This window comes from Zosterops lateralis (genome assembly GCF_965231275.1).
Source record: "Zosterops lateralis genome assembly, chromosome: 6".
Taxonomy (NCBI): domain Eukaryota; kingdom Metazoa; phylum Chordata; class Aves; order Passeriformes; family Zosteropidae; genus Zosterops; species Zosterops lateralis.
The window spans coordinates 46,408,973-46,434,191 of record NC_139761.1 but is presented as its reverse complement, the minus strand read 5'-3'; the positions used below and the strand labels follow the sequence as shown (position 1 = coordinate 46,434,191).

At 38.5% G+C, this 25,219-nt stretch overlaps 1 protein-coding gene across 1 annotated transcript; it reads left to right on the top strand.

Moving 5' to 3' along the window:
- The first annotated feature begins 613 nt into the window (after positions 1-613).
- TOLLIP (toll interacting protein) lies at positions 614-25,021 on the top strand. The gene is made up of 6 exons (XM_083863002.1): positions 614-745; positions 7,488-7,637; positions 8,796-8,978; positions 10,023-10,175; positions 12,047-12,137; positions 21,587-25,021. The coding sequence occupies exons 1-6, from the start codon at positions 713-715 to the stop codon at positions 21,799-21,801; spliced, it is 825 nt and encodes a 274-aa protein (XP_083719128.1). The 5' UTR covers positions 614-712; the 3' UTR covers positions 21,802-25,021.
- The last annotated feature ends 198 nt before the right edge of the window (positions 25,022-25,219 follow it).

Here is a 25,219-nt window from a genome sequence, read left to right as displayed (position 1 = left end):
TCCGCACTAGAATTTTAATTGAGGGCTAAAATTGTGCAGCAGATCCTGACAACAGGAAACAGCCCTAACAACGGGAAACAGTTATGTTATTTAAATAGGCTTTGAAATAATCAGATTTTATCTCCCGAAGCAGCAGTCGGATGAATATTAAAGCCGCTTTTGTTCTCCCGGAAAGGGCTGCGCTTGATCAGCAAGCTCTGGGAAAGCACTGGGGCCGGGCCAGCCAGTGAGTCGTTCCCTTTCCCACACGGCCCCCACTGCTGGCGGAGGGGCCGGGGAGCGCCCCCAAACCCCGCACACCCCGCACGGCCCGCGGGGCGCCCCGGGCGTACGGGAGCGGCGCCCCCGGCACAAGATGGCGGCCTGAGGCGCCGTCCCGCCCCGCCTCCGCCGCAGCGCCGCGGCGCCCCCTACCGGCCGCGGTGCCCCCGCGGCGCCCAGCTCCGCTGCGGCGGCCGCAGCGCGGGACGGCGCAGGCGCAGGACGGCTCCCCGCCCCTCCCGGTGCGTGCGCAGGCGCATGCGCAAGAGGGCGCCGCTGCGCTGCCCCGGGGGCGGGGCCGGGCGGGTCAGGTGACGCGGGGCCGGCGCTGAGTGACGGGCGGCGGGACCGCGGTCGCGGCTGGAGCGGCGGCGGCGGCCTGGAGGGGCCGGGGGAGGAGGAGGAGGAGGAGGGGAAGGAAGGGTCTCGGCCGCGGCCCCGGCGAGGCGCCATGGCCACCACCGTCACCACCCAGCGGGGCCCGGTGAGTGCTGCGGGCTCGGCTCAGGGGCCCGCTCAGGGAGACCTCCCGTTACCGCTCGCCGCGCTGGGCGGGCGAGGCCCGGCTTGGAGACCCTGATGGGCCCGTCCGGCCTCTGTCAGCACCGCTGGGGGAGGGCGTCTCTCACCCTGTCCCAGCTCCGGCCGCGCCGCAGAGGGGAGAGGAAAAGCCCTCTCATCTTCTCCAGGCTGCTGGGATGCGGGGGAGGGAATCTGCCTTGTCTCCCGGTTCCTCTTCTGCGAAGAGGCTTTGGGAAAGGGAAGGGGAAAGGCCCTCCTAACTGTGCGGAGTCCTTGAGGCGGCTCTTCTGCCCGTTCTTTACCCAGAGGCCTTTCCAAGGAGGGAAATGCTTACACGGAACCGGAGCTAGACCGCTTTCCCACGGAAGCGGAGCGCAACTCCCTGTGCCGGCGGCTCGGCCGGGCACGGTGGGGCCGCTGTCCCCGGAGCCGCCGCTGAAAGCGCATCCAGTGTAGGGTGTAGGCGTGCGTGTTGGACGGGAGCTGAGCCGTCGTAAAACCGATTTACCCGCCTTCTGGGAAGTGGTGCTGACAGTTTATTGGGAATATGTTACTGTCTGGTTTCGCCCAGGGATAATCATACCTCACACCGGGTGTTACAACATCAGCAGATGTGCTGCTCCTGTCTGTTCCTCTGGCTGAAAGGATCTGGGAGTCATTGGCAGTATAAAATTATGGAGGCTTTTTTGAAAAACAATAAGTTTACACTGCTGTATTTTTCATGTGGAAAGAGCTAGTTTTTTGGTGGGTTTTTTTGTTGGTTTTTTTTTTTAATTTATGCAGCCTTGTAGAAAGAACAGTGAGGTGAATTACTGCTAATCTTGAAAAACTGCACTGCTGTCGCTTTTCCTATGACAGTCAGTTTTATTCCTTAAAGTGCTTTATTTGTTTTATTTATCATAACTCCCTGGTCTTTCTTGAATGTCACTCTTCCAGATGTCTTGTTCTAGAATTTCCCAGGTACTCCTGTATAATATATTGGCAATCTTTTGTTTCCTAAACTTGATTGAAGCCTGACAAAAGGCATATGATGATCTCATGTAGCTTTGGCTTTCTGGACTTCAGGTTCTGGGGTTTTTTTTGGGGGGTGTTTTTTTTTTGGTTTTTTTTTTTTTTTTTTTTTTTTTTTATTTTTATTAATTTTTTTTTATTTTTTTGGGGTTTTTTTATGTGTTGCTAACGTTGTTGTATATGTTTTTCTTCCTTACCCACTTTAGAGATTTGAATGTTTTCAAATGAATGAATAAATTATGCAATATTAAGCAGACATTCAGAGCTGGGGATGTTTATATGGTACATTCCAGCCTTTCTTAATTCTCTTCAGAGAGGAAGATAAAATCCTACTAGTTTCTATATATGCAACTGCATTACAAATGAATAGCCACTAAATGGTGCTAAAGGATTGGGAACTACTTTTTTCTTTACTGCTGGTGAGAACAGTTCAGTCTTTATGTTTGAACAAGCAAGAAAATACTCAAGGTTGTTTCATGTGGGTAAGAAACTAAAGTGAGCTGTTGTCAGTCTTGTACCTGCGCTTTCTTATTTGTGACACTGCTTATTTGCTGTGTAATTAAAAATTCTTATTGCTGCGTAGTTTTTCAGATGAAACAGAATTCATCCTGTCTGTTAGTGTAAATACTCTGCTAGAATATAGATAGATATCTCTGGCCCTTTTCAGGATGGAAATTAGCATACCTTCACATTTGTAATCTTTTATGAACAAAACAGCTTTTTTAATCTAAACTACGGCTGAATATGTAAGGACTGCTAAGTGATACCTTTTACAAGTGAGAGTATTAATTAATAATTAATAATCCAATAAACAGTTTGACCCGGCTTTAGGTTAAGACTGAGCCATCAAAGCTTTGTGATTCCTTATCTAGCCAGTCATACCCAAAATTACTGTCTATGGTTATTCTCCATGATTATCCACCATGCTGGCAAATACATTGGGTACTTCAAAATTAGATTAAGTAACAACTTAGGACTGCATAGACTTCTGCTCCTAATTTCCCTAATAGTCACTACTCATCAGAGGCCCTTACAGGCCCTTGTCAAAAGTCCCTTTCCAGCTTTCTTGTAAGCTCCTTCAGGGACTGGAAGGTGCTCTGTGGTCTCCCCAGAACCTTTACTTCTCCAAAACACAGATGTCATAGGGACACTCATTCTGTCTTGAATTTTTAACTCATGTTTGTATACCATAGTTCTTGCCGTACTTTGCACATATTTTTACCCTCTCCTTTTTTTGTGTGAAATCGGCTCCATTTTAGGTGAACAGTTGAGATCTTCTTTTTCTTTGTGTTGCATCTCAGAAGAGAACATGGGCCTGTTTTTTCAGTGATTTCCTTGCAGATACCAGAAAGCTACTGAAGGTGCATTCTGACTTTCTGCTATTCTAAACAAGTCCTCAGCTCCAGCCCTTTTCATGGGCCTTCTTGGTGGATTTTTGCTGAGTTCATAATTTTTCATGTACTGCTGGGCTCCAAACCATCACAGTGTTCCAGGTGTGGTCCAGCAGTGTTTTCCTTTTCTCAGCCCACTAGCTGGATTCTTGTTGGTCCCATGCAGTTTTCTATTAGGATTCATTGCTGCAAGAATTCCTCTGCTCATCCGTGTTTTGCTTGCTCTCCACCTCTGTAAAGGTACAGGCAGCCCTGCCAGTTGTTCTCCACTCTGTACCGCTGCCAGGCATTTTCTGGCCAAAGTGCAGGTCTTTGCCCTTGTTGAATTTCATGAGGTTCCTGCCAGTGAATTCTTCCATCTCACTAGATGGTCCTGTCCTCAGCTATACCAGTCGTTTCTCCCAAAATTTAATGTCATCTTAAAAACTGATAAGGATGCCTTTTGTCTTCACCTTTTATTACTGAGGAAAAATATTAGACAGATAAGTTCATTTCTGTACAGACCTCTGAACAGCTTCACTTTTAACCAACCTCCAGTGTCATTAACCACTGAACTTCAGCTTCTGAGCTCAATGCCTTAGTCAGCTTTTCATCCATCCAGTACTCCACCCCTTCAGATTGTAATGATCCAGCTTTGATACCTTCTGCACTTTCCTTAGTTATATATTCTTGTTTTTGAGAAGGCAGATGGCTCATCAGCTTTTTACTCTTTTAAAACCTTGGTAAAGGCTGGCTATTCCTAATCCCTGTTTGGCTTTTTTTCCTTCATGTATCAAGGAATGTCTTCCCAAAGCGCTTACTCCATGAATTTCGTAGTTACTGAAGTGAAGCTGACCTCCCTGTCATTCCTCAAGTCATCCTTCTTGCCCTTTGGAATGCTGGGTATGAGATTTGTCTTTCTCCAGTTATAGGGCAGTTCTCTAATCTCCATGACCTTTCAAAGATGTTATAGAGCAGCTTTGAACAAATACAGGCTTTTTCAGGACCTCTGGATGCTTCCTATCTGGTACCAATTTTTTCTTCAGTGTGTAAAGCATAGAATAATAGCTCAAAATTATGTCATTCACTTTTTCTTTCTTAAAAACAGTAAAAGCATTTAAAGGAGAATAGTCAGAAATTTTTGAGTAGTTAAGTGTTTAAAGCTCTTTGATGTTCTGAAGAAGTTTTGTGTTAGGCTTCCTTGGTAGTTGCTAGTGTGGAAACCTTCATTATGGTTCCCTGAGTGTGTTGTGTCTGGGTAAATGTTTCTGTAACTCGGGAAATTTGTGGCTGTGTTTGGCTCTGTCCCTTTCCCTCCCGTACACAGGTAGGTGCCAGTAGTTGCAGAATCAGTGAGTTCAAGGTTCTGACAATTTACCTCCCATTCCCTTTACCTCCAATCCTTGTTTGTTCTGGTCAGGCCTTTACACTGACCCACTTTACGACTCTCTGGCACCGTTTCATGTTGCATAAGAAACAGAAAGGTGAGACTGAGACAGCCCCATCCTCAGTTACGTCACATAGCACATAGAATATCACACCATGTTCAGTTTGAAGAAGTTGAGATGCAGTCTTTATACCTCCAGCATTCTACTGTGAAAATCCACAAAACTGGCTCTTGGGTGGTTGTAGCAGATGGGAGGGACAATATTATTCAATTTCTAGATAAGCCATATTTTTGAGATGCAGTGCTGTCAGTAAAGTTTATTAGAAAGTGATTATAAGGCAGGCTTATTTTTAATTTGTCTTCTGGATTGTAGTCCCATCCCTGTCCTGTTGCTAAAATGGAATTAATTTTTTGTTCTGCAGCTAGTGACAGAACATGCTTGAATTTCACATTCTTTCTGAAGTGCTATTATAGTAGAGGAAAGTGTGTTTGTTTCAAAGCAGCTGTAGAGTAGGATCAGTGACACAGCCTTGTCATGTATGTTTTCCTTGCTTTTAAAATAAAACCTGTGGTTCAGTTCTGGTTACCTAACTTTATATTTTTAATTCAGGTTGGGAGGTGGCAGTTATGTGCCTGCTTTTAAATGCTTTGAGGAAGATGTAAATTGATCTGTTTTGTTTACAGATAAAAAGATAACGTAATACTGATTTGTCTCCATCAATATGGAATCAGCTGATAATTAGTGTAAGAACATTCTGAGTAATGTGTTTCATTCAATAAACATCTCCTAGATATTTTACAGGCTATATCACCAGGACTTGTGAACCAAATCTTTGTCAGAACTGAGCATGTGAGTGTGTGCATCTCCTGTTCCCCACTCCTCCCTTTTGGAGGGGTTTACCACTTAGATCTTTTGAGAACTTTGTTAGCACTGGATGGTTTTAGTTTCTGTGTATGTCAGCTCTGCAGCTCTAGAATAAGAGTGGGGTTTTGTGTGAGGCAACTAAATAACCTAGAATCGGCTTAGCTGCTGTAAGAAAACTTCAGTCTCCTTTATGGACTTTTTCCCCTTCAGTACAGAGACAAGTTTATTTTATTTTGGAGCAGATATTGGCAAACTTTTAGGAAATAAAATTTCAAAAGCGAAAGCTATTATTAGACTTGTGTTGTGAATGACTTCAGCTTTCCAATATCCATGTGAAGGTGGAGACAAAAGAGGCTATCCTGTTTTATGAGAGTTTGACAGAGGTAGCTTGCATAATATGGAAATAGCATTTCCATTTCCAGGGGTGCAGCCATCACTTCTGACTATGGGAAGTGTTTATGATGTCTGTTCCTGGAGGTGCTAATAGTACCAGATTTGAAACTTTCTGGAGGACCAGGCATGGAGGGGCACCTGCTCTGCTGTAAATGCCATTTCCATGCTAATTCTGGGGCCATTTCAGAGCTTGCCTAAATGGATTATGTTTTATTTTAAAATGATGTGTATTCCAGTGAGAAGGCTGTTATAACACTGTCTCATTGCCAGCCAAACTTACATAAATGTTCTTTAATTATTAACTTCTAGCTTAGTTTTCTCTCTCTCTGCCCATTTTTTTCTTTCTACTTCTTAAAACTTCAGCTGCTTAGGTTTTTAATTGTAAAATTTTAAGGTGCTTGTAAGTAAAACTGATTCCCTTTTTACTCTGCTTCCCAATAGCCCAGCAGCAGGCATTCAGTGCTTCCTCCTGAACTTTTCAGATAAACTTCCTTTTTGGCATGTGACTCCTCCTGTTGCCATGATCCCGAGGCTCTCAGATAATCGTACAAAATAGTCATACATGTGATTTGGCAAGAGCTGCAATTCCTGTCTCCAAGATGCAATGTTGACATGCACATGCTGTGTAATCTTGAAAAGCTATGTCCTCAAGGCCTGTTAGCTTCTTAAATTATCTTCTGTAGGCATGCATCTGCCAGATACATGATTGAGTAATCTTGCTTGGGATTGCAGCATGAGAAATTGAGTTGTCTTTTGTCTTGATGAGGTAAACAGTTCTATATTAAATATGTAATACACTCTATAAGCAGCAGAAATGAATGCAACTTAATTATAAATTTTCTATGACACTTTTTTGCCTTTAAAAGTTTTATTATAGATTTTTATTATTTTAAAATGACAAAATGTATTTGACTTGATAATGTTCACTGAGCGTTTAAAACCTAGAAACAACCTGAGTTGTTGAATTAACAAGTAATGGGTAGAAACTTTCCCTTTATACTGTAAAGCTAACAGAAAATCCATGGGGAATGCTGATTCGTATTGGCTCATGTGACAGAAGTTCTCTACTACTGCTTTTTGTTCTCATGATAGACCAGATTTTTAATTCCCACATTGTTGTTTTGAATGTGGTGGAATTTTGTCACCAAGGTTAGTTGCAGGCTGGCTGTGTTTAATACTAGAAAAACATTAGGACATCTTTATTGCATTGCAGGATTTGGTCCATAGGAAATCCTGGTTTACAATCTTATCTTTAATGTGACTGTGGAATTGACCTTTCAGATGAAAGCACTGTGCTGTGTCTTGGCATGGGAATGATTGGACACAATGTGTGTGATGAATAAGTGAAAGAACTGGATGCCATCAGATACCACATATGAATGTGTTGTAAAACTTTGTAGTTCTGACTTTTGTATGGACTACTTCAGTGTTTAGTTGCAGAGCAGCTTTAGCTCTTAGTCCTGCTTTTTTTCAGAAGCTTATGTTGGAAATTATTGTTTCTGAAAAGGAGAACATTTGCTACATGAGTTGGCAGTTTTGTCACTTAAATAGTTCTTTGTTCATGCTGTCAAAACAAGACTAAATTCTCCTTAATTTGCTACACTTGGATTTATATTCATATCTTTCCCATTATAAAAGTTTCAAGTCTTCATTTTTTTTCCTCTCTTTGTTTTTTAAGGTGTTTGTTGGTGAGCTTCCTCAAGATTTTCTTCGCATTACCCCAACCCAGCAGCAGCAGCAAATCCAGCTGGATGCCCAGGCAGCTCAGCAGCTACAGTATGGAGGAGCAATGGGTACAGTAGGAAGACTCAGTATTACTGTAGTACAGGTATAAGTTATGCCATCTTTGTACAATTAAGTAATTTAAATAATTAATGCAATTTTTAAAATTGGTGGACACAAAAAGATTTTGTGTTGGAATTTGAGTCACTAAATTACTTGTAAATGGGTAGTAATTCTTAAAGGTTTTGTTGCTTCATTTTTTTGTACATCACCATTTTGTCCAGTTTCATGTTTCGTTGTTGCCTGATGCAGGGATTTCCTGTAAACCTTGCTATTATAGCACATAATCAAATAAACTTATGGGGGGGTTGGCAGTGAACAGATTTCTCTGAAAGCTTCTGTTCAGAAGCTTCCTGTAATTCTTGTGCTTAATATTGGAAAACATTAGTAATTCTGAGAATATTGTAGGGAATAGTTCTCTTATAAATTGTTCCACATCCTTCTCCTCAAAACTGTTCTCCAGCCAGTTGGCCCAAAGTCTTACTGTCATATATATTGTTTTTCTTTGTTGATCTTCAAGATTCCTGTCTATACACTTCTCTTAGCTTGTCAGGGTCCTTCTGGATGGCAGTACAACAGACAAGAGATACTCTTTTCTCTCTGTCTAGAAATTTATGCAGAAATGCTATGGTACCTTGGCTGCATATTGAGACGTGGCATTCTGGATAGGAGACTTGCCATGGTATAGTTAATCTATAGAAGATGAAAATCTGGTTGAAGAAGTGTATTGTATTTGCAGATTGTGCTTTTGGATTCTGTGATATTCTTGAAGGTATTGGATTTCTGTATTTCATCCCTTGAAAGAACTTAAGTGAAAGAGGACAGGCTGCCTATGACATTACATTTGTGATTGTATGATGGAGATCAGATACCCGGGGAAAAATTGAAGTTGTTACAATGTCCTTGTAATCATGTATTTTTTGCTTTGGTATGGAGTAATTTATTTTAGCTACAATGAAGATGTGTATTTTCTACAATAAATAGGTTAAAAAGATGTTCCCTTTTCAAGGTCTCCCAGACACTCAATGGTGTTACTGGTTTATGTTTTAATCCAAATGCCGTTTTTCTTTTTCTTTTTTTTTTAACTCTTTTCTCTCTGTCATAGAATTTAATCCAGTCTTTTGCTCAATATTTGATTCTTACTGTGAACTAATAGTAATTAACTTCTCAAGTTAATACACTTCCTGGGTTCTTTTCTTTTCAGGCCAAACTGGCAAAGAATTACGGGATGACGCGCATGGATCCGTATTGTCGAATACGGCTGGGATACGCTGTGTATGAAACTCCAACAGCACATAATGGAGCCAAGAACCCCCGCTGGAACAAAGTTATTCAATGCACTGTTCCCCCGGGTGTGGACTCCTTTTATCTAGAGATATTTGATGAGGTCAGAACTGCTATGTATTTTTCTTACCCCTCCCCATCTCCAGTTTGGACTGAGGTTTGGGTGAAACCTTGCAAAAATGGAATGAGTTAGCACAGACAGTTCCTTTGCTGTATTCTCTGGGAGATGTCAAAGAGTTTTCAGAATTCCAAAAGCAGCAATTCAGAAGGCTTTGCTCTTCCCCAAGAATGTCAGAATTGTTACTTTTCTTTGATAGCTGATAAAAGGGCATTAGCAAGCTTGCCTGCAAAGGAAGAGAAGCAAAAGATATCTGAGTACTATTTAAGCTCCTCTTGGCTATCAAAATGCCCTGCAGCTTTATGTCCTTCACTGTCCCTATTAAAAATAGCCTGTGGTACAATGCTGTTTTACTTGAAAATTCTTTGGTGCTATTTTAACCTAGGAAGAGGTTGGAAGCTCTGAGAAAACTGTCAAATACAGACTGTGTGTAGTCACTAGGATTTATTAGGAGAAACTAAAAGGCTACAGCTAAGGCTAAAGTCATGGTTTGCCTTTTTTTGCTGCCTCTCTCACTGCGTGTAGTAAAGCATGACAGTGCAGCAGCTGTGTGGTCATTACACAAGGGAGGCTTTTGGATGCTGCTTTGAGGGCTTAGCTGATTGGTTCAAGTGTCTGTTTAATTGCTGCAACAGGGGAACTGGTCAGTACTTTTTCGTGCTGGAGCTCACAGCCTATCATAGTAAACAGGAGCTATTTATGTTCCTGTAATTGCCTCTGATGTGATGTCATGAGATTCACACAGCCTATGATGATGTTAGGATGCTGTATTTCTAGAGTGTTCTGCTTCAGGTTTTCAATTTCTTGCTACTAAATATCTGCAGTCAATCTATAATCTGACTTAAAATGTCCTTCATCCTTGTTGGAAAGGAAATGGCCAGAATATTTATTGACACTTCAGTAATTTCAAAGGGAATAAAAGTAACAAAGTTAATAGCATAGAACTGAAGTGTTAGTCAAGGATATTTTTAAATTTGGGGGTTTATTCAGGACAATTAATTTGGTAATATTTTTCAAATTATATTTCAGAGAGCCTTTTCAATGGATGACCGCATTGCTTGGACACACATTACAATTCCTGAGTCTCTGAAACAAGGAAATGTGGAGGATGAATGGTATAGCTTGAGTGGAAGGCAAGGTGATGACAAGGAGGGAATGATTAATCTGGTTATGTCATACACGGTAAGCCGGGAAGGGAGAGAAGCTTCTTAAGTAGTAGGAGGGAGATATTTTAGACTGAAGTAGTTCTGTTGTACCATACTGGGTGTTCATGTGTGTTGGCATTTAAAATAATTATGCCTAACTCTGGAACTAGCAGTCCAAAATACTTGTAAAGATAATAAATACTTTGTGGTGAGGTGGCAGATGGGTATTTATCTTGTTTTACAGTTACCAAAATTCAGCTTGTTTCTGTTGTTGAGGAGTACGCTGAGAGCAGCAGTGTGCAGTTGCAGTGAGAGCTGCAGGTTGTGCCCTGGCTGGGGGACACGGTGGGAGCCCCAGGAAAGGGACCATGACCTGGTGCTGCCCCTTTGCACCACAGAGGCCACAGAGACCTGTGGCACAGGCCAGGGGACTGGACACTGGGACACAGCAGGAGCTGATGGGTCGGCAGGAAGACCCCAGACTGTCTGGGTGCACAGACTGTGAGGGTGTAAAAGCCCAGGGATTCCTTTGTTGAGAGTCCCTCCCTAGAGGCAGCAGCTTGAGCTGTTCCTGAGTTACTGCACCATGATTAAATTGCTTTAAGGATGCAGATGTCTGAGACACTGGTAAGGAAGCCCTGTCTGACTGTGAGTGTGGGGTGTACAGGGAGCCAAGAGGGGCACCCACGGGGTCACTGGAGTCACCCACTGCAAAGGGAGCCTTGGTCTCAGCAGGTACAGACTGGAGTGGGTGCCAGAGTGGCTCCTGGATGGTCAGACAGGAAAATTTCCTTAACACTGTGCTACTATACGTATAAAAAAAGAAATCCTCAGCTAAATGGTCCATTGCCATTTCTAATAATAATAATTTTTAAAAAGCTTTGTGGAATCTAACAAAAACCTTTCCCCCCTAAATCTTTAAAAGTTCATGTCATTTTAAAAGCAAAATAATGGAAACTCTTCTCTATCTTAGGTATTTCTTGGGTAGTTTGAATGCTCTTTCAGATGACATTATTTTTCACTTCCTTTTGTTCATTTGATGCTATTGGCCACGAACTTCATTGGTTTGTTTAGCAGCTCCTAGAGTGTTCTCATCTGTCACCTTTGTTTCAAGTAGCTGTCGGATAACGTGTAGCACTTGCAGCCCTGAATGCTTCCTACTGCACTTGTATATCATCAAAAGTTCCAAGCTGCTGTTGAGTGCACAGCTGGGAAGAGATATTCCCTGCTGTTTGAAATCCACATTCTGCCCCAGTTGAAATCCACATTCTGAACAGTTGTTTCATTACCCTGGGGAGAAAAGAGTTTATAATTAACCTTGAAAACTGTCTCCCTGTGAATATACTGTTCATAATATTCAATATTTTCAAGGATCAAACTGAACTGAAATATAACTGATGTGATTGTGGTGGTAAAAAGGAATAGAGTTAATTTGATATTTTGTTTAAAACATTGTTTTACTTCAAAAATAATTGATTTAAACAAAAAATTGCTTTAAGGAGCAGTGTACGACATTTAAAAATAAAAAATGAGAACAAAAATCAGATTTTGTAGAATATTTAATTTATGATAACTCTTTTTTGTATTCATTTCACAAGACTAAGGCATGAAAGCTGATTAAACCTGTATTTTAAACTAATGCATTTTGATAACAACATTTCATAACTCTTGCGAAAGATGAGTTTGACATGATGTGATTGATTCACAGGCAAATTAATTGCCATTTGAAAGATAGCAGTTCAGTTAGTTTGCTGGAGATTTTGCTTAGTATAGGTTAGCACTCAGGATAGTTATATTGTACTGTTGAACGTGGATTTGCAATGTGATGACTTGCTTGCAAACACTTTTAATTGCTGACATTTTTTGGCTATTTCCTGAGTTGTTCTAATCTGTGCCTTTTCTGTCAAGTCTTTGCCAGCTGCCATGATGATGCAGCCCCAGCCAGTGGTCCTGATGCCCACTGTATATCAGCAAGGAGTCGGATATGTGCCTATAGCAGGTAAGTTTTCTCTCCTTGAAGACTGTGAACCATCCAGATGAAGGATGTTGCAGAAATAAATGCAAAATTACTCCTGTTTTTTCAGAGTGTAAAGGAAGCTATAAACTATTTTTCCTTAACTGCTTATCCCATGATACATTTTTATGAGAAGAGGGAACAAATTTAGTATAGGTCTGCCTTCAGTCCTGTACCCCGTTCAATAGAGCTGCATGAGTTTGATTAAATGGATTAAAATGTCTATCAAGTTGTGAAGGCTTCTGATTTTGAGTATTTATTTTGTACTTCGATCAGGTCACTGAACAGCTATCTAGCAGGCTGCACTCTTAAGTTGTGCTTACTTAATTGATTGGCAAGCCATGTCTGAAGCTGTTTGCCCTTGAGAAAGTGCCCCAAATGAATTGTGCTGTTGGAACTGCAGCTTCTCTAGCCCACAACAGGATTCATTTTGCTGTGGTCTTTGAAGATGCTTTGTTGGAAAAAAACGTGCTACACAGCATGTGAAGTATTCATAGCTTAGTAAATGAAAAATGTTAGGGAGAACTGAGATAGCTCTTTTTGATGTATTTACATAACTACAGCAACTATTGTCAGTGCTTTTGGTTTGTTCAAAGAGAGTTTTGGATTTGTAGAGAAAGATGTGTTAACTTATGTTTTGTAATTTTTCTGTCAAAGATGAAAAGTTTAAAGTATGTAAATAAATTTGAATTTGTCCTACTTAGGGAATTGATAAGTTCAGTTGAGTTTGCGTTTCACTTACAGCTCTTAAACCCCCTATTTTTTTCTATGGCTGTCTATTCAGTGTGTGTACTCTTCAGGGAAAGTAAGAGATAAATTCACATATTTTCAACTTCTTTGCATGCAAATTTATGAGTGAATGATAGTGTGTGTGGGACATAATTGAAGTGCTAAGGGATGACACAACAGATATGTGTATTTTTCTTTTGTAAGACTAGGAGATGATTGAATTTAAAATGACTACAAGATGATTGAATTTAAAATTCCATTCATTGTAAAAACAAACTTCATCAGCAGAAGAGTGGATATGTAAAATAGGTATCATATCTCCTGTTTCATTTTTACAGAGTTAAGTTAGAGCAAAATACAGAAAACTTGGACTGCATACTTTATTTCATACCCAGATGAAAACATGCAGTTTGCATCATTTTAAGTGATTTTTTATTCTCTGTAGCTTAATTGTCAGATTTTAAGTCTTGCCAGTGAAGTGATTTGGACTGGAGTGTACATTCCAAAGGGTGATTCTGTTGTGGTAAACCAGACCTTCTGCAGTGAACTTCAAACATAGTCATCTTGTTTATAGTGTAAAGATCTGATAGAAAGTGCTAGCAAATTTCTTGAATAGATCAAAATGAGAATATTCATATTCTAAAATTTCTGTGCCAGAGTATGAACAGAAGAAATGAAGCAGAGACTAGTTTCATGTATAATTGAAACTAGACATAGAACTGAACAGATAAAACTGATAGAAGACCTTCAGACTTTCTATTCAAGTATTGGACCTTCAAATCATGATATTCTGCAAATGATTTATCTTGAGAATATTTGCTATTTGGACAAGTGAAGAAATAACTAATAATTTGCAAGTGATAATAATGTCTGACATTTTAGCAGCTAAGAATTTGGGGTCTATATGGTGGATCATTGCCTTTCTACCAAGATCCAGCATGTTTGTTTTAATTGCTACTATAGTACTATTCTGTATTCAGAATTCTTCCTGCATCTGTGACTTGTAATTGTAAAGCATTGCAAAGTTCCACCCCTGAATTTGAACTCTTCTTTTATTCTGGGAAGGCTTGAGTGTACTTCCTTGACTTCATAAAAGCCACCTTTGACCTACATTTAGGTTTTTTACTCTTTTTAAATATTACTGTGCTTTGTGTTTGCTGTTCTAGAATTTCTGTGGACATCATCAAAATTTCCTAAAGCACTGTGAGTTCTAAAGCTCTGACTTACTAATCAATGACCTACTCATAATAATTACATGGATGTTTAGGTTTGGAGTTGGAAAGTGACTTGGCTGCAGAATACTTTTGCTGTTTCATACATTTAATGGCTTAATAAAAGTAATTTTAAATCTAAAAGGAAACAATAGTTCATCTTAGAATTCTGACATCTTGGAGTTTTTTGAATTACTTTCTGTATATTGAACTAGATGCTCTTTCTGAATTCTGTAAACTCTTTCAGAAAGGTGCATGCAAGATGCTGGCCTTCCTTGCACAACTGAACTGTTTGTGTCTTCTGGGCTCACCCTGTTTGCACATTTCCTTTGTAACACTGTACAGTGTTTGCTCTCTTCCCTTTGAGACTCCTTCAGGAAGGGTAATGGACATCAGTGTGCTCCTGCTTTGCATATTTTTAGTTCAGGTTTTTTACCTCTGCAGCTAAATTAATGTAGTCAGTAAACAAGTTCTGCTTTTCCTTCTGAAGAGTGGAAGAGCATCATTGAATAGTTTATTGTATTTGAAGTGAAGGGGATTCTATAGAAGACTCAGAATCCAAGCCTTATCTATGATGGAAATAGAGGAGGTGAACTAAAATGCTTATCCAGACAGTTTTTACAGTTACTTGTTAACTGTCTAAAATAACTGTGCTTTAAAGAGCAATGGTTGAGTCAAATTTAGGTCACAAAGGCCAAGTTGTTTTTCAGGAAAAGAAAATCTCTGTTCAAAACTAACTTTCTAATTAACTACCCTTCTAATTAATGCTGAAGCATCTAATTACTCTCACGCTCTGTCATACAATCTGAGGTCAACAGTATAAACAAGCAGGTAGTCATTGTGGTAAGCAAATGAGCTTAGAAAAGAAAAGGAATGCTCATTGCCTCACATTTGGTGGTAGATGGAGCTGTGTAAGAACAGAAGTGGCCATAGTATATTCTTGCACTGTGGTAATTAATTGCAAAAATTTTAACATTGAAAACTTCTGACAACAGCACTAGGTGTTGCTTACAAGCTATAGCTGCCATAGTTGATGTATCTATGGATTGGGTATGCAAAAACTAGAACTTGTGAACCCGTTGTTTTTGTTGTTAGAGAAGTTGAGTTTATCTACCACCTCTTCCTGATTCTTTTTCTAAAGATTACTTAATTTAAACTGTAGAATATTTTGATATACTGGTGCTTGCAGTGTCTTCTTGTAGTGAACAGTACCAGAGACAGTGAGCTAAAAAACGTTAGTTCAGTAAGCAAGCTTTATTTCTTATAAGCTAAATATTTATGGGATAAATAGGAAGCTTGCTTTTACTTACTTTTAACATGGGAGTTTACAAAATATGTTAAAAACCTGTGTGTTTCTGGGTCCTGTCAGAGTCAAGAATATCACTTTTCATTGAGGCAAGTGTGTGTATGTACATTGTTCCTTTACTTGTCCTTTTTGAGAATCGTGGGTTAGCTTGTGATAGTACTGGTATTTGTTCAGAAAACATTGGGTGTATGTTGTCCTTTGTGGTCTGTAAAATACAATCCTTGCTGCAAACACCTGGTGACTTACTTATTTTGGCAACATTTCCCCTGATTGTTACTTCTGCATAAACAACGCATTTAGGAAACTTGTTCTGAGCGCTGAAGCAAGTTAGTTGAGAGACTGGATCCTAGCAGCTTTTAGTTTTTTAGTATTAGATAATTTAGGTTTTGCCCAACTGCCTCATTTTATCCAACTTTCATCTTTGGAAGGTAAATAATTACTATCCTTTTAAAAATAGATTAATATTTCTTTCCCATGTCTTATTCCTTTCCCCTTGTCCCTTCATTTTCACCTGTCTTTAGGGCTTGAGTACTTTGCTCTGGGTAAGTTTCCAAGCTCTTTTCTCACTCCCATCCTCATTGACTCAAGAGTCTTTGCATGAGCTCACCTAAACAGCTTTATTTGTTACAGCAGACTGTATAACAAGGTATTGCCACTTGGTTGTCACAATAGAACAATTTAATGCATCTTCTGCAAATTATTAGAGCCTCTCTAACCTGTTGGAAAGTCTTTAAAGGCATCTGCTCAGCTTCGAGCCACAGTGGTTAAACTGATTGCTGATAACAGTGTTGATGAATATAATGTGATGATGTTATGATATTCTTCTGAAGCTGTTGTATGTCAGTGAGCTACAATGGGTGATAGTATTGGTTTTCTAGAAGAGAAACATAATTCTTGCAGTTGTTTGACTACTGCAAGATTAGTGGAGAAGCAGGTAATGTCATGACTTCTGGTAAACTTGAAAGCAAAAAACTGAATTCAGCAGTGACACTTAAGAAGACAACCTGCTAATTGCCTTAGTCTTAATTTCCTTAATTAGTCTTCAGATAAGCTTTCTTTTTAAAAAGTGACGCTTTTTTCATCAGTGCATATTTTTCATGCACTTCTGTTTTACATCCATGTCAAGTTAAGTACCTGACTAGAATTCTAAAGGCAAATCATTTTACAGGAAATCAGTTTTCCTTCATTTTAGACTTCCTTTACTGTGACACTTTTGATTTTGAATTGTGCGAAGATGCCATGACACTGCTATCTTTGATAAAAACATTGGTCTTCAATCAAATACATTCAGAAAATTTTAGGATGACTCCTTGTGAGATATGATGTCATTTCTTGATGTCCTGAATTTCAGAAAGATGTTGTAGATAAAATTGTTGTGGTTGTCACAACATATTTGGTTTATTCAGAGCAGTGGAGTTTTAGCATTTTCTGTTGTTTCATGCATTTAGTTTTTCTAGTAGTTTGCAAGGAAGCAACATTTAAATAAATGAGATGGCATGCATATTTTAGTAGTGAGGTTTTTTCCTGGAAAAAAAATCTTTAAGATCTATCTCTTTTTTATTTTTTTTTTTTTAGAAAAGGGTTACCAGTTTCTTCATTTAAATGAAAGAATTCATGCTGAGAAGGTTCCTGAGTTTACTCTGAAAGACTCTATGCATGGGACACAATGATAATGAGTTAAGAAATTAAACACAGGGCACTTGACTGAAAAGAAAATAAAATTACAAGTGTGTAATGCCTTGTATGCAGTTGGAAAAAGTTTACCCTGTTAATTCTGCTTTGATGCTTTCATTGCTGCTTATAGCAATTGACTTGCTATTGTTTCATGTTTTGGAATGTCACTGCTTATGCCAGCATGGTTGCCATTGCCATTTCACTGAATTGGAAAACAGTGCTCCATTCTTCTGATTTATAACATGTATCTAATATTTGACAGTAACACAGGAGTCCACAATTCCACCAATAGTGGATTCTTACATTGTTTAGTTCCAGTTTTCACCTCTCAGTGATACGAGGTTTTTTAACTTAAAGCAGCTTTTTACTGAACATTGATAATTTGGAAGCTTATTATAACGTTCTCTAATGACTGCATATGTGTCTATTTGCTAAATTTCAGTGCATAGTTCTTCAAGTTTATGCTTAAGTCTTACTTACCATTTTGTAAATCAGAAATTATAGGTGCTTTTAGCCCGAGTGTGGAAAAACCCAAAGTACTCTTAAATTGGTATTTGTATAGCTTGGATGTGGAGTTTCATGCAAAGTAAGCATTTATCATGGAGGTATTTATTAAAAATATATTATCTCTATTTGTGTGCAGTCTAGTTGTAGACAGCACAAGCTAGAACTATAAGAGCTGAGAAAATGGTTTTTGAAAATCCTTGGTGAGAAACAATACAGTCAAGAATTTCTTGTGTCTTAAATTGATTATTTATATTGGAAATGCTTTTTGAGTTCTGCTTGTCCAGATGTCTGGCTTCATAATTACCTGTTTCTGATGAAAGCAGTGAGGAAGACTGTGTTTTAATCTTGATTTTATTTTGGCACTGATAAGGCACTGAAACAGTATTGGTAAGCTGTAGGATACTGTGGTGCTTGAGAAAAGAGCCTCACGTTTAATTTGGATTAATACTTTAAACTGACCTCCTGTATGGACAGTTCACTGTTCAGGCTGATTGTTGGATAATCTTAGGGTGTTGATGACTTAGTAAAAAAATATTGTGAAGTTTGTTAGAAGTAAAACATAACTTCTATTGCTTGGTTCCTTCAGGTACTTTGCAACTTTACTTTTTCGAGGCTGCACATCTTCTAATGCCCCTTTTAAATGCCTACATTGTTTGTAGGCAGTGTGAGGAATGAGTTGAAGTTTGTTGAAGCTCTAGAAGAGGCACTGCAAAATGCTGCTGGGTAATTGCGTGAAGTGTATTTGCAGTGTTGGTGAGGACTGCACAGTTGTTTTCCTCCAGGGTGTCTGATGGGCAGTGTGTTCACATAGTGCCAGACAGAATTCCAAGCACCGTGGTCCAAAGGCCATAAAAAGCTGTGGAGCCAAGGTTTAGGGTGGTGCAGAAAAGGTGACAGATACATGTGGTAGAGGTGTGATGCAAATGGCTGGGCAGAAATGTGGCTCCAGTGTGCAGGTAACAAATTTATGAGATTGTGACTCATATGAACCTTTTTGAGTAGATGCAGCCTGTGTGTTAAAGTTCCTGGGTTCCTTTTTTTATTCTTCTTCTAATAAAACTTAAGATAATTGAAAGGGGAATTTTAGAAATCAGAATTGGTGATCATAGATAAATAGGGAGGTGTTTACAAATCAGTAATGAATTCCTTCAGATAGGATGGGAGTTGAGAAAAGTTGAGAAAAGAAATAGAAAAGAGGTGAAATCCTGGATGCAGTGCTCACAGCCAAACTGTATTCACTTAGAGTACCTGGTCAGGTAGAGCTGATGTTTAGCTTATACAGCCTTGAATGTGAGTTATAATACAGCATTTTTATGCTGACAGAAGAAACAAGTCACTGGGATGCTAAAACATTTGTACAGGTTAAAGTGAGTATAGACATTTTAGTTAGAGTGAAGAAAATACTGAAGAGACAAGGTAAGTATTAAAAATGCTCTTTGCTCTTTTTTTTCGATGTTAGGTCTGAGTAGAAGTAGTAAAATATAATTGCAATATCTTCAATCACATAAGTACTTAAATCATTATGTTAAGAGAGATGAGGTTGCAAAGAGGCACTCTTGAAAATTATACTGCTTATACATATGCTTCATTGTTACAATTTTTGCACAGTTAGTCAGAATTCAGTAGAAGAGAAGCAGCTTCTGATCTACTCCTGAGTAATCTATGAAAGGCGGTTCTCAAAAAGAGATCTTATTTTGAAGCTGTATAAAATACATATTTTCTGCTGATGATGCAAATAGTTCATCTTTTGTTTAACTCACAGAGAAGTAATTAAGATCATAGATAGAAAGCAAACAGGCCACCTAAATACTGTGAAAGAAGTTAGATGTTCAAAGAAAATGTGTGCCAAATTAAAAAAAAAAACAAAAAAACCCAAAACCAATGCTCAGAGAATCCTAAGAAGCATGAAGTAATGCAGTAAAGTATGTTTCTGAAAAAAATTGGTAGATCTCCCAAATATGGGGATGTAAAAGTGTTAAAATTACGATAAATCTAAACTGGTTATGAAGTTAAGTGAGTAGCAAGGCTTTTGAAGATCAAATGTGTAAAAGAAGCAGAAGTTATTTATTTTAAGGAAGCAGAAAATCTGGAATCATGTTTGTAAATAAATAATAAGAAAGATATAAGTATCTAAGGTAGTTCAGGAAAACGTAATTGGAATGTGAAGGAAGTCTTGCTTTCAGAGGACTAGAGGATAGCAAAGTGAAGTTTCTATTAAAAACATTTTTGAAGTAGCCAGTTTCTCTGTTGTATAGAATGATTAAAACCCAGGAAGACTAGAATGAACTGCTTTAAACCAAACATGTAATTAGGTAAACTTTAGCAGGAAGTGACATGGTTGTGTAGGAAAAGCCTGTATATTAAAATGTTTTTGAGTACATAAAGAACAGCGTGGTCTGTGTATATCACCTTCTCAGCTGCATTTGGAAAATGCTATTTGCTAAGCATTCTTTCTATCATATGATATTCTGATGCAATAAAGGTAAACTTGTGGTTTAAAATCTATTTTTAAAAGCTAATGAACAAATAAAAATTGGTGATTATTCATGTAATGAAAGGAGTTGAATCTGATGTACCTCCTTTGGTGAGGTGCATCAGATTTCTTTAAAAAGTAAGTGAGGGGACTAAGACAATTTGTCAAAATAAAAACTCTTAACAGTTTTCTAAGCCTCTCTGACTGCCACAGGCTGCAGAAGGATCTCATTGTAATAAAAGGGAAATAAAATTATATATTAAGTCTGATGTTAAAGTATGTTTAAAGAATAATATTAAGTAATGCTTATTTGGTGACAGTTTCTCAATTTGGTCATTACTGTACATGAAGGTCTTTGAATTATTTTAGACTACTCTAAAAATATCTGGTGAATAGTCTTTGAAACAGTGCATAAAATGCTTGAAAGCAAATAGAAAACTAATACTAGAACTTGTTTCTGTCTAGCTGCAGGTAGTTCTCCTTGCCCTGCCTTAAAAATTCTGCAGGATAACTGCAGAAACTAACTCATAAAAGAGTGGGACTAAGATATTCAAGGATCTGAAACTACACAGAGAAGAAATGAAATACACAATTTTCAGAAGTGATAACAAAAGACTGTAGATAGATACTATTATCTGTTTTCAGTTTTATACTGAAGAAAAGGTAGTGTTTTCAGCAGTGGTTCTGTGCTTAATGGTAAAAGTTCTTATGTGAAGAAAAAGGGATTTTGTCTAGCAATTTCTTTTAACAGGAATAGGAAAACTCATTTTTAAAACTCTGTAAACTGCCAGTGCTTTATTTTACATGGATATACAAGAAGTTAGCAAAAAATGACAGATCAGATGAATTTTATCCTTTGGAAGAGAGATGAGCAAAGCAGTGTGTGCCCCTAGAGGTGTTGCTCTTTTGCCACATAGTGACTTTGCAGGCTGCATGGAACTTTAGCCAGGAAAAACATCTGCTAAAAGTTGCTTATTTGTGTGGTCCAGTCTCCTAGTCGACCAAAGTACTTTGCTTTCCTTTGAGTACGCTGGAGATTGCATTCATTGTCTTTCTAAATATATGCTATGTAAATTGCTCATGTAGAACCATTTTTTTCATCACAACATAAATACACTGGAAACTAAAATATGAGGTGAGGAAAACCAACCACACCTTTCTGTGATGAGCTTAGTGTTTGGTTAGTGAATTATGTGTGAACCTGTTCAATGTAAGTTGTACCTAATTTTGAACAGTACCTATTGCCATATTGTAGTTTATAACTTCTGGAATATAACCTTGGGGAGAGAACCTGTTCCAGAAAATTATTTTCCAGTTGCAACAGTGTAGGTATAATTTCTGTAATCTTCTTCCTCCTCTGGAGTGCATGTTAAAATAGATAAATGCTGAAGTTGGGACAAGTCATGAGCTGCTTTCGTCTTCAAAATCACAGGAGGTTTTTGTTGTGGGTTTGTTGGTTTGTTTGTTTGTTTTTCTTTTCCCTCCTACTAATGTATGTTCTGTGGCTTTCTTTCTTTTGTTTTTAACCTGTTAGGGATGCCTGCAGTCTGTAATCCGGGCATGGTACCAGTGGCAATACCCCCTCCTGCGGTCAACCCTCAGCACCTGTGTAACGAAGAGGACCTGAAATCTATCCAGGACATGTTTCCCAACATGGACAGGGAAGTAATCCGCTCAGTGCTCGAAGCTCAGAGGGGGAACAAGGATGCAGCTATCAACTCCTTACTTCAGATGGCTGAAGAATCATAGATACCCACTTCCTGCATAGTCCCCGTCCTCGATGCCACTTATTTTTACTTGCCAAGCCAGGGATTTAGCTAGAGGAGGATTTTCCCAACAGCTTTCTGTTAGTGCATCGTGTGTGACAGATTAAACCCCTTTTCTCCTTGGACAGTTGGATCTTCTTCTCTTTCTTTCTCAGTCTGTACATACGCAGTTTAGCTTATGTCCTACAATAGAGCAGTGAAGCATCTTTACTATCAGCTGTGCCCTGTGTGGCTATATTCTGATGGGATGGGGAATAATGCTGCTTTGTTTCTTTCTCTCCCCCCTGTTTCATAACCTTCTAAAGTAACTCTATGCAGTACAAAATTTACTAGTGTAAGATTGGGAAAAAAAACTGTTTCCATGGAAGGTTTGCTGTTTAAATACAACTGATTTGTTAAAAGTATTTAGGTTTCAGCAAGCAGCATATTTTTGCCAGAAGTTAAAGGAGAGGCCCTTTCTTATTCTGTGGTGTTTAATTATTACTGTGATATATTCACACCTTTTAGATGGAAGATTTTTAATTTAATAAGCTAAATTTCTAGGTTGTGCTGTTGGTATTTGTAATGGGCATCTTCAATTCAATTTAGTCATTGGGCACCAAAGCAATATATTTTCTGGTGTGCATTTCGGGCTTTGTCCTCCCACATAGTATTGTTATGTATCTGTAAAATCTTAGGAGGTAACTTTTAACTCACACAGTATGTATTGCTGTAGCAGAGAACAGGACTAAGCCCTAGTGTACTCCCACAGTTAATTGCACTTAACTACTACTTCTGCATTCCCGTGGCTATTTCAAAGAATAGGTGCAGAAGGAAAGATACTTACACCTGGAAAATGATTGAAGCCGTAAAGAATTATTTAAGATGTTGTCTTACATTCAAAAAGCAGATATCTATTGATCTGGTTATAAGGCTTCTTTCTTTATACCTATGTTTCAGCAAAGTTATTGCTTTACATTAGTAGGAAAACAATTGTATTTTTCCTATAGTTAGAAATAAGCACGAAAAGTAGCTTCAGGGTCTTAGAATGGTATTATGAATTGCTCAGTGACTTGTTAGACTACAGCTGCTGTAGTCAGTTTATTATTATTTGATACAGATGGAAATAAAATTCTTTGTGAGAGACAATTTAACATATCTGAGTTACAGTCTGATCCTCAAAGGAGGTGTTTGTATTTATTGTTAGTGTAATTTTTTCAACGAAGAGTTGATTTTGGAGCTGCAGAATCATACAGTTATGCACCAGTTACACCTGTTGGACAAATTTCTGCAGTGTCTGTTTTTGTAAAGTAATGCACTTTAAATAGTATGCACCAATTTATTTTTCCAGTGATGTGCAATGTTGCTGTTTTGTCTCTTTAATGTTTGGTTTCAAATACTTTTTACAATAGCCATAGACCTTTATATTTTCAAGAGTTGAAATGAATGTACACTTGAAATCTAGGCTCTTGAGCGATTCACGAGAACATTAAAGCCAGGTTTTGAATAGAGAATGACAACCCATATTCTCTTCTTCCCCCTACTTTTATTTCATGTCCTATGCTTAAAATATTTTCTTTATTATCTGATGGAAACCTGATTTTATCTTCCCCCCCCACCCCAATCTACATTCAAGTAGCCTTTAGGTAGCACTGGCAGTAGAGCATGAATATTTATTTTTTTAATCATTAAAAGTAATACTGAAGCTTTTAAAATATGGCACCAAAAATCATCCCAGTTTCTGTCTTTTCATTATATACAGTTTTAAGTTCTGTTATGAATCCCTTAACATCTTAAATTTCCTATTGAAAGCATAAGTGTCTTTAAACATCCTCCTAGTGGATTTTGAATAATGAAATTCAAGGCTATAGTTCTATGTGCTGTAGTTGTAGAAACACTTTTGTTTACTAACATTAAATGGATATTCTTCAAGAAACTAGCCTTGCCCCTTCCCTACAGTCATGGTAAATTTTGTGATTTAGTAGGTGTAGAGGCGTTTGGTCTTTATAGCACAGTGTTTTATGACATCATGACTCAAAAGGATGAATGTTGGTAAGGATTTAAAGCTTAGATACCTCCAGGAAGAGTCCTGTGCTCTAACTTTTACACAGCATGAATTGCTAGGGATGGAACAATTCAGGGAAAATGTACATACGTGAATTTTTATAATAAAACGGCGGTATTCATAATACGGCTTTTCATAAAAGCAAGTGGTCATGGTTCAACTGAATGGCTGGTAAATTGTACTGCATCCCATTACAGCTCCATTTCAAGCACGGAACAAAACCACCTTTCAGTCCTAACTGCCAGGAGGGGTAAGTGCAAAAATTAAGCTAGCCAGCTTTCTTCATAAACTGGGCTTTGGCCCTCTGAGGGAGACTCCTGTTCTTAAATATATTTTTAATGTGTATTTTTTTTTCCTAGACAAATTTATGCAAAACAGGGTACAAGTATGAGTTGAAAATAGAATACGTAGGAGCAGTATGGCCAGTAGATGGATTTCATTATCTTACACTATACTTAAATATTGTTCTGTGGATTTTTTGTCTTTATGTAATTAAGCATTAGAGATGAAACTCTTACATCAAGATGTGCTACTTTCTCTTGTTAAAAAGAAAAAAATCATCAGCCTACTCAGCTTTTCAGCATACATATCCTTCCAGATAAGCTGTTGTTAGGTTTGAATTGGAGAGAGAATAAAAAAGGCAGGGTCTGTGAAATAAGGTATTGGAACAGAAAGTTTGGGTTTTTTTGTTTATAACAAACAAATTGTCAGTCATGATTGTAGCTTTTGAGAAAATGCTAATGGGATAATACTGTGTTTGATGCTGCTCCTCTGCTCAACAGCTTCCAGCAGCTTGGGAGCCAAAATCAGCTGTATAAGACAGGCATCTGCTAAAAGTTAGTGCTCTCAGTATAGTTTGAGTCCTGCCAAGAGCTTCAACTTGCTAAAGGTAGGAACATTTTTTGTCTAGCTAGATCCTTGCAACTTCTCTACTGCTCTTTGCATCTGCTGATGGTACTGAATGGTTTTTTTCCCCCCTTATAAACGTTACTGCCTGTTTGGTTGATATGTAATACCGTACAGAGGATGTTTTTTGCTGTAATTATTCTGAAGACATTGTTTCTCTGTATCGAGGTCCAGTGTCCAAATATGTTTCTTGCACTCTAAAGTACATTAACTTTTTTCATTCTAATTTAATAAATGTATCATCTGAATGAAAGTGTATTATGTCTCTTGTTGGAGAGCACCACAGTATGAGTCTTTGTCTATAGACCGATCTAAAATTCTAGTATTGGTTACTGTCTTTTATTCAGTGTTGAACATTGGTTGGCAAATTATACTGGTTCTTCATGTAGCCATCTGCTGGGAACAGTAACAATAAAATGCTCAAAAGTACTTTGAGAATTCCTCTACAGGT

Excerpts from the sequence above, each read along its gene's own strand:
- TOLLIP (XM_083863002.1), top strand. The coding sequence starts at position 713 with ATGGCCACCACCGTCACCACCCAGCGGGGCCCG. Across the intron at positions 746-7,487 it reads TCACCACCCAGCGGGGCCCG|GTGTTTGTTGGTGAGCTTCC; the intron begins GTGAGTGCTGCG and ends TTGTTTTTTAAG. Across the intron at positions 7,638-8,795 it reads TCAGTATTACTGTAGTACAG|GCCAAACTGGCAAAGAATTA; the intron begins GTATAAGTTATG and ends TTTTCTTTTCAG.